This window comes from Pelecanus crispus, chromosome 6 (genome assembly GCF_030463565.1).
Source record: "Pelecanus crispus isolate bPelCri1 chromosome 6, bPelCri1.pri, whole genome shotgun sequence".
Classification (NCBI taxonomy): domain Eukaryota; kingdom Metazoa; phylum Chordata; class Aves; order Pelecaniformes; family Pelecanidae; genus Pelecanus; species Pelecanus crispus.
The window spans coordinates 47969537-47982790 of record NC_134648.1 but is presented as its reverse complement, the minus strand read 5'-3'; the positions used below and the strand labels follow the sequence as shown (position 1 = coordinate 47982790).

General features: G+C 43.4%; 1 protein-coding gene across 4 annotated transcripts in view; it reads right to left on the bottom strand.

The window, feature by feature from the left end:
- The window catches only part of TTLL5 (tubulin tyrosine ligase like 5), a 137175-nt gene that overhangs the window by 107869 nt on the left and 16052 nt on the right, over positions 1–13254 (bottom strand). For 3 of the 4 annotated variants that reach the window (XM_075712640.1, XM_075712641.1, XM_075712642.1), the window contains 2 exons: positions 3278–3379; positions 3059–3150 (listed from right to left, as the gene is read on the bottom strand). In XM_075712640.1, the coding sequence (XP_075568755.1) occupies positions 3059–3150; positions 3278–3379 (194 nt within the window). Of the gene's footprint in view, positions 1–868; positions 977–3058; positions 3151–3277; positions 3380–13254 lie in introns of all 4 variants that reach the window. The other variant, XM_075712639.1, reaches the window with a different exon arrangement.

Sequence of the window (13254 nt, the reverse complement as noted above, 5' to 3'; positions counted from 1 at the left end):
CTGCAGAATTGTCAATACCCAAGTACAATGCAAGGACCACACAAATGGATTTACCTGTTACAGCTAGTTTAAATATAAGTCCCATTACCTAAACACAGGATAGCTTAAGCCAAGCTTGGTCTTTGGTTTAAGCACTAACTGAGACTAATTCTAGACTCATTTTCCTTGCCCTGAGAATCCATCTTCATGCATGTACCCACATGAGCAAAGGGCGGCTAAGAGCAGGAGGAGGCCTCTTTAGGGAAGGTTGGGAAGCAGCCACTGGAAAGCAGGAGAAGGCACACTGTGGTACCAGCCGCTGCTTTCTGGGCCTCATCCCAGCATCTGCTGCCAGCGAGTTCTCAAATTCCTTTGCCAGCACATAGTTCTGCATCCAAATTCTGCCAGAAATAGGCTTTGATGCCACCACGCGGTACTCTCACACAAGCACAAGCCCAGACGCATTACCACCGTCATTCCAGGCACTGCATTACACATTCCTCCCTAGTCCTCAGATGCATGTAGGACAATAATTCAGAACTACATTGGGCTACATGGCTCATTAGAAAATATTAAATGCTCTAAAGGGATGTTTAATCATCCACAGCCATCCTTTTCAAGGGCACTAGTGGATCAGCAACTTCAACTTTCCAGCACTTCCCCAGTTCCCTTTCAAGTCCCTTTTCATCATCCCATTTTCTAGCACGAGATTCTGATGAACAACACTGGCACAGGGGCAACTGTGCCCTCACAGAGGCCTATAGTGAGAAAAAAAAAAACCTTTATCCAGCTTCCTCGCAATAGGGAATACAATTCCTCTGCAGCATCAGAAAGCTGGAAGTTTCAAACACTCAAGAGCCAATCAACAAAGATGCCCCCAGTGCCTTACCAAAGCAGCTGCCACGATGTGAAAGAAAAGTTTTACAAGCTGTGGCAATGGCCAGCTCAGCAGAAACTACAGTCTTGATAATCAGGTCCTCCACGTTGGCCATCAGTGCTGCAAGAAGGGGAGGAGGAAAAAAAAAGGAAAATAGTAGACTGTGAAGTAGTACACAATATCTAGAAAAGCATGAAAATATGCATGTGGACAGATACCTTTGTGAATTAAAGCACGTGAGAGCCTATGGATGACAAAGCAATGGTGTTTGGAAATCCATGCAAGCATAAGTATATAGACACATGCGTAAGTATCCTAGTGCAAAAATACTCACAAATGAGAATGATAGAAGTGAGTATATGTACAGTGCAAGTAAGCAGAAACATGTGGCAAGCACATCAACACAAGTCAGCTGGAGTCTGATCACTGCCCACTCAGAGTATTAGGAAGGATTAAACAAGAGTGGGTTAGTGAGATAAGCCCTTAAACTACAGAGAACAAGCTGTGGCCATTGAGACACAGAAATTTTTCTGGTGGACTTATAACTGTTCTGTGATGTTGCACCTTTCTCTAAAGCAGCTGTTCCCATACCATGATTCACAAATCATTTCAAAGTGATATGACTGGTGACAGCTCCCAGTCCTGCTGACCTATAGATCATCTGAAGTTTCAGTAAGGAAGCTCTCTCCAGCTCCTGTACAAGCCTGTAAACAGAGCTCAGATTCCTGTTCCTGAGCTGACAGAGGGAGCAAAAGGCAAGAAGAGATGCATGTTAGATGTAGACCTGGATTCTACACTGGGCATGGGATGAGTCATGCTATAGAAAGAACACCACACATAGCTTCTGTTTTCAAGGACAAGCAATAGAGAAGCGAGAGGAGGAGGGAATGAACAAACACTGGAGTCCTCGTCTGAGAAGTTAGTAGGGATGATAGAACAGCCTTCCCCAAACCTCAAAGGGAGCACAAGTAAACACACAAGACCTCCAGCAAACCCACACATGCATTGGTAATCCCTGTCCCGAAGAACATCTAGTACAAACTACTTGACTGGAGATTTCGATTTAGGCCTACAATTACTATTTCTCACATTCAGATGATGACATGCAGGGACCTGAGTAATTAGAGGAGCATGCAAGCAAATTCGTATGTGAACTTCTGTGTCAGAAGACAACTAAGCTGAAGCAACACAGCATGGGAATGTCTAAGTGCACATAAACATCCCAGAGCACAAAAATGTTGCCAGCCCAGACAACGCCAGCACTTTCCAGCCAGCATTCTGCCTCCCTATGACCAGAACCAGATGCATTAGAGAAAGGTGCAAGAAGCTTTGTAATAGATAGAGAAACCTGCTTGCATTGCTCAGCAGTTCACTTAATAATTAAGAGTGCATGTTTTATACTTTAGGTTGGGGTGGGGTGTGGAAATGTATCAATATAAATAACTATGCAGACACAGCTTACTGAAAACATGGTGCGAGCGATTGGACAGCCATGTATGCATATGATGGGGAAAAAGTCTACTTCCATCTGAAAGCCAGATTCAAACCCCTTCCTCCAACATCTAAGCGTTCCCTGGCAATATTTGCAATAGGGCATAGCTGCTATCAGTAGTGTTACTGATGCCTCAGTATCACAGGTAATTTATCCCTTAAAGGATATACCTGGATTCTGCTCTGCAAATGCATTTACTCCCAGCAGACCTGGCAAAGGTGTGGAAGAGGGAGCTATTTTATATGAAACACAGACTGAAATGAAAACACCCAGCAAAAACCTGAGCCATGGAAAGATGACACCACATCCAAGAGTCATTCAAACTGGCACAGTTCTCCAGAGGTTGGTCACTCATCAGACTGAACAGGCCATGGGAGCAGTAGAGGGAGGGAAGCTTTTAGAAGGAATGGAATGACCTTAAGAAACGGGAAATGTAGGTAAAATATTAAGAAACACACCCTGAGAAAGTCTCAGAATATTATTTGCAAAAGGGAAGGGGTAGGCCTCATCTCTGGGGATGGGACTTATCTCTGGGGATAGAGAATAAGTGCTCAGCTCTAGTGAGTAAGCTGTAAAGAACAATGCTTCCCTCCACCCTGCTCTGGTGCTAAATGGGACTCACTGGGGCTCTACCCTGACTTCTTAGTATTCGCACTACTGAGATGACTAAGATCCAACAAAGGCATAAAAGAACAAAGATCTGTACTGACCTGCGGTGTCTCTCCCCTCTTGTTTTAAGTACCTCAGCATTGCACTCATGCTCCACTTGTTTCCATAATCCTCCACTTCAGGATCATCACAGCTAAAAATAAACGAAAGAAGCAAGCTGACACCACTGGCCTACCTCTATGGACTTGCACCAGCCTTAGACTGATTTAGGTAAATTGACCCAGCCTCTAGATATCAAGTTCCATTTTCCAGCCAAGTACCTGACATAATCTCCACTCTTCTTGTTGACACTGTAGTTGGTCAGATGCATGAACTGGTTTTTAATGTTCTTGGATGCCTGGTCATACCTCACTGTTGCAAACCTGTAAAGAGGGATAAAGATTCACAGTATTTCTTGACCAAGAAACATGTTTGCTAAATACAACCTACTACACAGACCACTCAACAACGACAGCTAGGAAGAGAATGCATGCAATGAGACTTCACCAAAGGCAACCTCTCCTGACAAAAAATACAGTTTATTCTCAAGGGCCACATCCAGGTATATTTTGTCTCTTTTTTAGTGTCTTAAAGCAGGGAACTCTATTTGTTCTCCTAGGAGTTTTCACAGCCTAACAGTGTACACATCATGCTAGGCACATTTTTTTCTCAACTGCTTTCAATCAGATGCAGGTACACCCTCTTTCACACATAACAAAGGACAGTGTTAGGATGCAGAGTCAGGACAGAAAGAGGGCAGTGCCTCCATTTTAGGAGCAGGCCACAAAACAACTTTTAAAAATAAATTAAAAAAAAAAAATCAAACATTAAGCAGAGGATAATACTATTTATGGAGACATTTGCAAAATCCTACATACAGACAAGGACATGCTATCAAGTTAAATATAATGTAATAGAATAGTTCCAGTTGGAAGGAACCTACAATGATCATCTAGTCCAACTGCAATAATTTTCTGCCTGTAATCAATTTCTGTTTCTATATATATTTTAGGTCTCAGACTTTGGAGAAAAATAGATTAAGGAAAAAAAGACTGAGGGCAGAAACCAGGGCATCTGGTTGGCAGAATGACTAGTATGAGCTACTGCTAGCCACCACAGCTCGTAACAGCAAGTATGTTCTAGTTAAAAAAAAAAAAAAAAAAAAAAACACCACCTTCTTCACTCTGACCATCCCCCTATACCACAATAGCTTAAGACGCCAATGTCTTGAAATAGATAAAGGGGAGTAAGAAAGCGTAAAGGGGAAGTCACACATATGCTATCCTAAGAAGCCCTGGCAAAAGGGAAAGAAAGCACCAACAAGAGCAGGGTTAGTTGCAAGAAAAGGAGAGTAGATTTGGGTGAAGCCTCAAAGCAGGAAAAGGGAGGCAGTGCTCAAGAAAAATGGAAGAGGGAGAAAGGGAGGGGAATTTGGATCATCCAGCTGTGCAATGAAGTTAGTGTCCAGAGAAGAATGCATCCCCAAATTACTTTATTAGTCATCTCTCTTCATCCTTCCCCTATCACTTTCTGTAGTTCAGAGAAGCTGAACTGTACAAGGACCTCTAACAAGTTACACACACACACACAAAAAATTCCTTCCTTTAGAAAGAACCACCAAAAAAAAAAAATCTAATTTCTCAGTGAAAACGAAGCCACTACTGCCCTCACTTGGTAGCCATTTTGAGAAATATCTCTCTCTTTCCACAAGAACTATACCAGCAAATCCATGAAGATGCTCATCAGATTAAATCTACCCTTAAATACACAGGTGGGAGCAGGAAAAAACACAAAAAAACCTCCATGATGGAACTAACGCTAAGCAGCAAGGTTAAAAAAAAAAAGCAAAAATTATTTTCCACTATATTTTTCTGAGCTTTAACTACATATGAAGTCAGAGCAGCTGGCAACAGAAAAGAGATTGGAAGTTTGGATCCCCTTTCCACATATTTCCACAGCTTAAAGTATTTTAATTTCTTTTCAGTTTAACTGTAAGTTTCCTGGATTTAGCACTTCTGTTTTGAAAATAGTGACAACAGCCCTATAATATATTTAGTTCTTAATTATGATTTCATCATCTCCACCTTAACAATCATTTATTGGCAGCATACTGAAAGCATTTGTTGATAATATGCTTTCAGCCAGATCCTGGAAGATACTGAGTATAAGCAGCAAGCCATTTCACAAAGTCATGGCTCCCTTGATACTTTGAAGCAGAGGGCAATTAGGTTCACCATGCTTATCAGCTTCTTATTTTTTTAATTAGGCACATAATCAGAAATATGAGGATATGAACCCCTGGCAGACATAGACAATAATTTTAAACAACAGTATTTCTTTACCTTGTAAATGCTTGCATTAGCTTCCTTCTACAGAGACCATCCTCAAATATTAGGTGATCTGAGCTCCATGCCCATAGAATTTACACTTCCATGGGCAGGAAATCCCCCAGAAGGGATTTCAATGTGTTCTAGAGCTCTCAGCACAAAAACTATCTCTTCGACTAGCATGCTGTCATCTTAAGGGATATCATAGGACAGTTCAGCAATGCATCAAAAAAAAAAATTCAAAACGTTCAATGACTCAAATCTATTATCAAAAAAACGCCAAGCTTTAAACAACAGAATCAAATGCCAGCTTAATACATTCTCTAAGAGCTGGTTTGACAGCCTTACTAGCCTCATGCTAAGTGCAAGTCTGCAAATGGAAAATCCAGGTTATTTCTAGAGCCTCTATCAATAGCCTCTGGATGTTAAAATGGTGACAGAACACAAGTACAATGCTGGCAATAGCCCACACCCCTTCCATCCCAAGAAAGTGCAAAACACAGTGTAAGACCATTATTACCACTGAAATACCAGTTACGATTACCTTCAGTACCCTATAGTACCACAGCTTTTCACACTATACTTCACTGTATCTTTCTTCCACTGTGGTAACAAGGCTACTCATCCACCACACTTGTTCTCTCCAGGAAAGACAAGAGACTTGCATGCTACAGAATGTCTTGCTTCAACAGAATTTTACAGGTTACTTTTAGAGACACTAAGGTCATAGGACCAGGCCTTACAGTAAGTGTGGAAAGTAGGAAAACTTCAATGCTTCTAAAATCTTCTAGGTGTTAACCCGAGATTAGAAATAAACTATTGAGAAATCTTACAGTCTTTTAAAGGATGATTTCATTTTGAGGCCCCACTCTTTTCCAACTTCATTTTGGGGCCCTTCTAAGAATAGAATATTTGTCACCTAAGAGATAAGGGCCAAGATCCTAAAAGCAATTTAGAAACTATATGGTAAGGTGGCACAGAAAATAAAGGGCTAGCCTGATGTTTTCCCAGTAACACAATTTACCACAAGCACATGCTGCAACATTCTGCACAAGCTATTTTCCTAAGCACCAAAGGCTTCATGCCCAGGTATCTCATGTTGCTATAATCCAGCCAAAAAGTGATGAAGGCACAAATAACTGAGGCCAGGTCATCATCTGCCAGGATAAGACTGTTTCCTAGCCAAAGCATTACTCGTGGATGCTGCTATGTGGGAAGCTGCAATCAGCCAGGAATCCAAAAGTACTCCTAAACTGGAGGCAGGGCTGTCCACATGCAGAGGTGCATCTTCAGCCAAAGGAGACTATTTTATCAGGTGAAACTCTTCAAAACACTATCTTCTGCTCACTAACACCACCTCTTTCTTGCTCTGCTTCAAGCAACTCCTACTTTCCCCCTCTGTGATTTGATCCTGTCCAAGTTCTGGACTACTCCATAGGCTTTGCAATGCAGAGACCCAACACACTTAACACTGTTGTGTATCACTGGTAGTTAAGTTTGTGTCTGAATGGTCCAACAGCTGGATCCACACTGCTTTGAATTCTTACAAAGAATTTTCCTGTATGACTTGTCAAGTGAAAAAAAAAATAATCTAGAAACAGGTGAAATTTTCCACTATTAGTCAGACAGGAAGGTTTCCTGCTACTTCAGTGTATTCTTCTGATCCCACCTCATCTAAACCAGCAGTTCTTCTTAACAATGTGAAATATTATAGAGGTAACCAAGAAAGGAATTGGATGTCTGTTCTGTATCCACCATCAGAAGGATATCAACTCTGTTTTGGCTTGCTTTCTCCATAATGCAGGTTCTAACCACAAGTTTTCAAAGTTGGATTTCTCCTGTGTTGACTGAAATCTCTTTAACCTGCCAATGGACTTGGGGGGGGGGGGGGGGGGGCGGCAGGGAAGACAGGCAGAGGATGCAAGAGAATGCTCCCCTATCACAGCATTAACCTGGGTCACCTCTGTGATACGAATTACACAGAGATAATACAGCTCACAGCAGCAAGGACAGAAGAAGCACCTTCCCCTGTCTTGATGTTATGTACTGCTTGTATTCACTAAATTGAACAAGTGGTATCAAAGATATTAACTTGCATTAACTTGTTTCCCTGGCCTTACTGTACTCCCATTCTCTCAAAGATTGTCCCCTTCTAATGATCTTGTCCTTTTAAAATCTGAGGAAAGTGTAAGTTAAGAAAATTAAGGACACCTGCTAACATGATATACAAGAGATTAGATTCCAAAAGCCTCTAAACAGAAGGAAGAAGACCAGCAAAACCACTACCATGGACTTCCGGAAGGCAGACTTTGGGCTGTTCAGGACACTAGTTGGGAAAGCCCCTTGGGAGGCAGTCCTGATGGGCAAAGGGGTCCAGGAAGGCTGGGCATTCTTCAAGAAGGAAGTCTTAAAGGTGCAGGAGCAGGCTGTCCCCACGTGCGGTAAGACGAACCAGCGGGGAAGACGACTGGCCTGGCTGAACAGGGAGCTTTTGCTGGGACTCAGGAAAAAAAAGGAGAGTTTACCACCTTTGGAAGAAGGGGCAGGCAACTCAGGAATAGTACAGGGATCTCGTTAGGTCATGCAGAGAGGAAATTAGAAAGGCAAAAGCCCAGCTAGAACTCAATCTGGCCACTGTTGTAAGAGATAATAAAAAACATTTCTACAAATACTTTAACAACAAAAGGAGAGCCAAGGAGAATCTCCATCCTTTATTGGATGGAGGAGGAAGCATTGCCACCAAGGATGAGGAAAAGGCTGAGGTTCTTAATGCCTTCTTTGCCTCAGTCTTTAATAGCCAGACCAGTTATCCCCAGGGTATTCAGCCCCCTGAGCTGGAAGACAGGCACAGAGAGCAGAATGAAGCCCCCATAATCCACGAGGAAGCAGTTAACAGCCTGCTACGCCACCTGAACACTCACAAGTCTATGGAGCCGGATGAGATCCACCCGAGAGTGCTGAGAGAGCTGGCAGAGGAGTTTACCAAGCCACTTTCCATCATCTATCAGCAGTCCTGGTTAACAGGGGAGGTCCCAGACGACTGGAGGCTTGACAATGTGACACCCATCTACAAGAAGGGCCAGAAGGAGGACCCGGGAAATACAGGCCTGTCAACCTGACCTCAGTGCCAGGGAACATTATGGAGTGGTTTGTCTTGAGTACGCTTAACAGGCATGCGCAGGTCAACCAGGGGATCAGGCCCAGCCAACATGGGTTCATGAAAGGCAGGTCCTGCTTCACCAACCTGATCTCCTTCTATGACAAGGTGACCCGCCTGGTGGAGGAGGGAAAGGCTGTGGATGTCATATCTACCTGGACTTTAGTAAACCCTTTGACACTGTCTCCCACAGTATTCTCCTAAGGAAGCTGGTGGCTCATGGCCTGGGCAGGTGTACTCTTTGCTGGGTAAAAAAACTGGCTGGATGGCCAAGCCCAGATAGTTGTGGTAAATGGAGTTAAATCCCGTTGGCGACCAGTCACAAGTGGTGTTCCCTAGGGCTCAGTTTTGGGGCCAGTCTTGTTTAATATCTTCATCAGTGATCTGGATGAGGGGATTGAGTGCACCCTCAATCAGTTTGCAGATGACACCAAAGTGGGTGGGAGTGCCAATCTGCTCGAGGGGAGGATGGCCCTGCATAGGGATCAGGACAGGCTGGATCTATGGGCCGAGGCCAACTGTATGATGTTCAACAAGGCCAAGTGCCGGGTCCTGCACTTCGGTCACAACAACCCCATGCAATGCTACAGGCTTGGGGAAGAGTGGCTAGAAAGCTGCCTGGCAGAAAAGGACCTGGGGGTGCTGGTTGACAGCCGGCTGAACATGAGCCAGCAGTGTGCCCAGGTGGCCAAGAAGGCCAACAGCATCCTGGCTTGTATCAGAAATAGTGTGGCCAGCAGGAGCAGGGAAGTGATTGTCCCCCTGTACTTAGCACTGGTGAGGACACACCTCGAATACTGCGTCCAGTTTTGGGCCCCTCAGTACAAGAAAGACATTGAATTGCTGGAGCATGTCCAGAGAAGGGCAAGGAAGCTGGTGAAGGGTCTGGAGCACAAGTCTTATGAGGAGAGGCTGAGGGAACTGGGATTGTTTAGTCTGGAGAAGAGGAGGCTGAGGGGAGACCTTATCACTCTCTACAACTACCTGAAAGGAGGCTGTAGTGAGGTGGGTGTTGGTCTCTTCTCTCAAGTAGTTAGCGATAGGACAAGAGGAAATGGGCTCAAGTTGCGCCAGGGAAGGTTTAGATTGGGTATTAGGAAAAATTTCTTCACGGAAAGAGTGGTCAAGCATTGGAACAGACTGCCCAGAGAGGTGGTGGAATCACCATCCCTGGAGGTGTTCAAAAAAACATGTAGACATGGCACTTTGGGACATGGTTTAGTAGGCATGGTGGTGTTGGGTTGATGGTTGGACTGATGATCTTAGAGGTCCTTTCCAACCTTAATGATTCCTAGTTTTACTTTCATTAAAAAATAATCCAGCCACCAATCCAGGAAACATGAAATTAATTATTACTCTACCCTTAATTGGTTTAGTGGTGGACTTGGTAGTGTTAGGTTAATGGTTGGACTGGATGATCTTAAAGGTCTTTTCCAACCTAAACAATTTATGATAAACAGAAATATTGTGGGAGAGCTTCTACCGCAAACTACAGCTGGAAATAGGAAAGGTTAAACTGAGGTTGACTGTGCACTGTTCAGTTTCCACACAAACTGCTGCCACCAATACAGCCTCCCAGGCAGAAGTAGGAGCAATCATATTGTGAACAGCCCTGGCAGCCTCCCTCTCTTTCATTGCAGCTTCTCTTTCCTCAGCAGGACAGAGGAGATGCCCTTTATTTCTGAATTTGAAACTTAGAATAGAGAAGTGACACTCATACATTCAATCATTCTGACACACCTGCCCATGTCTCAGCTGGTCACAGCCAAGTCACACAGGCACATGCCAGCTCGGATGAAGGCAACAACCAGTTCCCTTTACCAGCAACTACACGCTGCTATCAGAGCTTACCTTCAACAACAGCACGTTTGCTTTCCCTTGGCTGCACTTTCTCTTGGATCAGAGAGGGGGAAAGAGCAATTGAATGCAAGCAGTAGGGTGGCAGTAGTGGCAGCAGGTGGCCTGGGCAGCAGGAACAGAAAATCAAGGGAGAAGTCCTTACTAATTCCTTCAGACTCCCAAAGTACTCTCAACCTCCAGACTAACAGTACATCACCTAGAGGCATCTCAGTTCTCCGCCTCCCTGTCATGCTTTAAACTTCCCCTGTTAAAAGTCACCTTTGGCATTCAGATACTGACAGATTACTGCCCTCACTCCCCATCTTGTAAGACTTCACTACAAGCCTAATAAGCAAGCTTAAGCTCCACCTTCAATAGGCCACCTACTCTACAAGTGACATGCAGCACTTTTCCCTGTTGACCTAGCAATCTACAAAACATGTCACAGAGCCCACACTTATCTCTAGAAATCCCCAAATCCACCACACCAAACTTTGATTGGCCCCTAACCCACACCCCTACACTGCCTTAACCCAAACAACCTACCCTTTTACTGTCACGCATTCAGGCGGGACACTACCCGAGGGGTGGTACACCACTCTTTGCCTTATCCCCAGCATTACTTCAGGAAATGAATTGACCACAAGGTAAAGCTTGTCATATGCAAGTCATTTTGGAAATACGTAAACTGGATCATTAAATATTTACATAAGATGTTGGATGGTTTTGCCTGAAACTTGGCAGCTCTGGAATGCTTATTTGAGACATCTAACCAGGGCCTAGGAAAGGAAGAGGAGAAGAGAAAAGACCCTGGAATGGGAAGAAGGAAAGAATAGTTAATCCCTTTTCTCTCAAACAAGTGCTACAGAAAAAGCACACATTATGATAGTCTTTTCCATGACTGCACACAGTTCCTGCATAAATGTCCTGGAAATAACCAGTGTAGTGTTTCTCTAAGTACGCTCCTCACATTTTATGCTTAGAGTCGCTTTCTCAGTCCCTCTTCCCTCCCCTCCCCATACATTAGACTGGCTTCCCTGTTAGTCTATTAGCTGCCACTTTGTTTAGGGAACTAAGGCCACATTGAAAGTTGTTTGCACCATTCAATTCTCTTTATGGTTCCCATCCCTGTTAAAATCAGGATGAAAAGAAAAGAAACAAGACACCCTAAGAGAATTGTGCAATGGACTAGAACTGGTAGAGGAGAACTACAGATATTTCCATTTTTAACACTATCAAGGTCTGGACTGCAAAATGACACCTGGGACCAAGTTCCCTTGCAGTACAGGACAGAAAACAGAAGTCTAGAGACCATCACAATCCCCCTATCTCCAACATGAATATTTTCCATGACATCCACCTGATATGTCAGTTAGCAACTGAGTATGAATAGGAGCCAAAGCTTGTAAGGGAATTACTAAACATAAAAAGGAGTTTTGGTGACATCTCTATGATGGAAGAGTTTCTCTAACCAAAGCTGGATAAAATTATTTAAACAGTTCTATGTTAAATAACAAGATCCAGGAGCAGTTTTACCAGATGTCTGCAGGGACAGGAAGAAAAGACTTATTTTCCTTTTTTTATCTTTTCATAAGAAATTCGCAAGTTTTCAACTTACGCACTGCCATTAACAGGCTTTTGAACCTACGGAGCATAAGAAAACATCATGAGGGTGACCGAGCACTGGCGCTGGTTGCCCAAAGAAGTTGTAAAGTCTCTCTCCTTGGAGATACTCAAAAGCCATCTGGAAATAGTCCTGGGCAACCAGCTCTAGGTGGCCCTGTTTGAGCAGGGGGGGTTGGACCAGATGACCTCCAGAGGTGCCTTCCAACCTCAGCCACTCTGTGATTTGGTGAACCTCTTCCATTCTGTTTCTCACATTCTGTAGTTTCTCATTGTGCAGACTGTCACCAAGAGTTGCCCAGCCTCTCTGATTCTTTAGTACATGACCCTGTCTGTTAAGCGCAACAGGATGGTCATGTAGTTATACACAGAGACCCACTATGTCTGGGTAGACCACCCTCTGCTATCCAGAGACAGACTCAAAGGCCTGGGGTGGGAGGCAGGGGAAAAGTAATTTGAGGAACATGAAAGATGAGGAGGGGGTCTATAGAAGAGATCAAAAATGAATTTGCTAGTTAGTATTTAGCTACCTTTTCTTCAGAATTTCCTAGAACATGCCATCAAGAAGACAGGCTGCTGAAGCTAGCAAGACACACTTCTTTTTACCAGAGAATGGTGATATGCTATGTTAATATTATAATTATATCACTACAAGATATACAAATATTGCTCAGGGAGCCATTTTTCCACTTCTTTTTTTAAAAGAACTCTTTCAACCAAAAGAGCAGTTTTAACGAAGCTCAATGAGAGCAGGTTGTTCAAAACTAAACCCTTGTCCAAGCACCCTAACTAAGGGCCACATCTTATACCACAGACAAGTGTTTAGCTACCTGCCATGGGAACCAGATTTTACAAAGGGCATCACAAGGCCATGACTAATATATATAGTAAAAAAATATAAAAAATATTTATATTACATATATTAAATATATATATAGTAGGCTTCCTTGCAACTCTCAAACAGCAGCAGCCTGAGGCCCAACTACCCCCTTTTACAGAAGAAAATTCAAGGTATAGAACACATAGCCTAAAATCAGGTAACAGGTGTCTGTATAGGTAATAAATTTCTATTAAAAGACATATATAGATAGACAGATCTTTCCCCTCAGTGATTCAAACCCTGCTTATCTTAATTAAAAAGCAAGGAAGCAGCAGAAAGTCTCCTGGCTTGATGCACTATCCACTGGTCCAAAGTCCAGTGGGGACATCCAGTGAAAAACACTGCTCCACAGCTTCTGTGAGAGGTGATGTCTACTAAAGTGGTTGTAGTCTGATCCCAGGTGTCCATGCAGAAGTGAGTTACGCTGCCTAA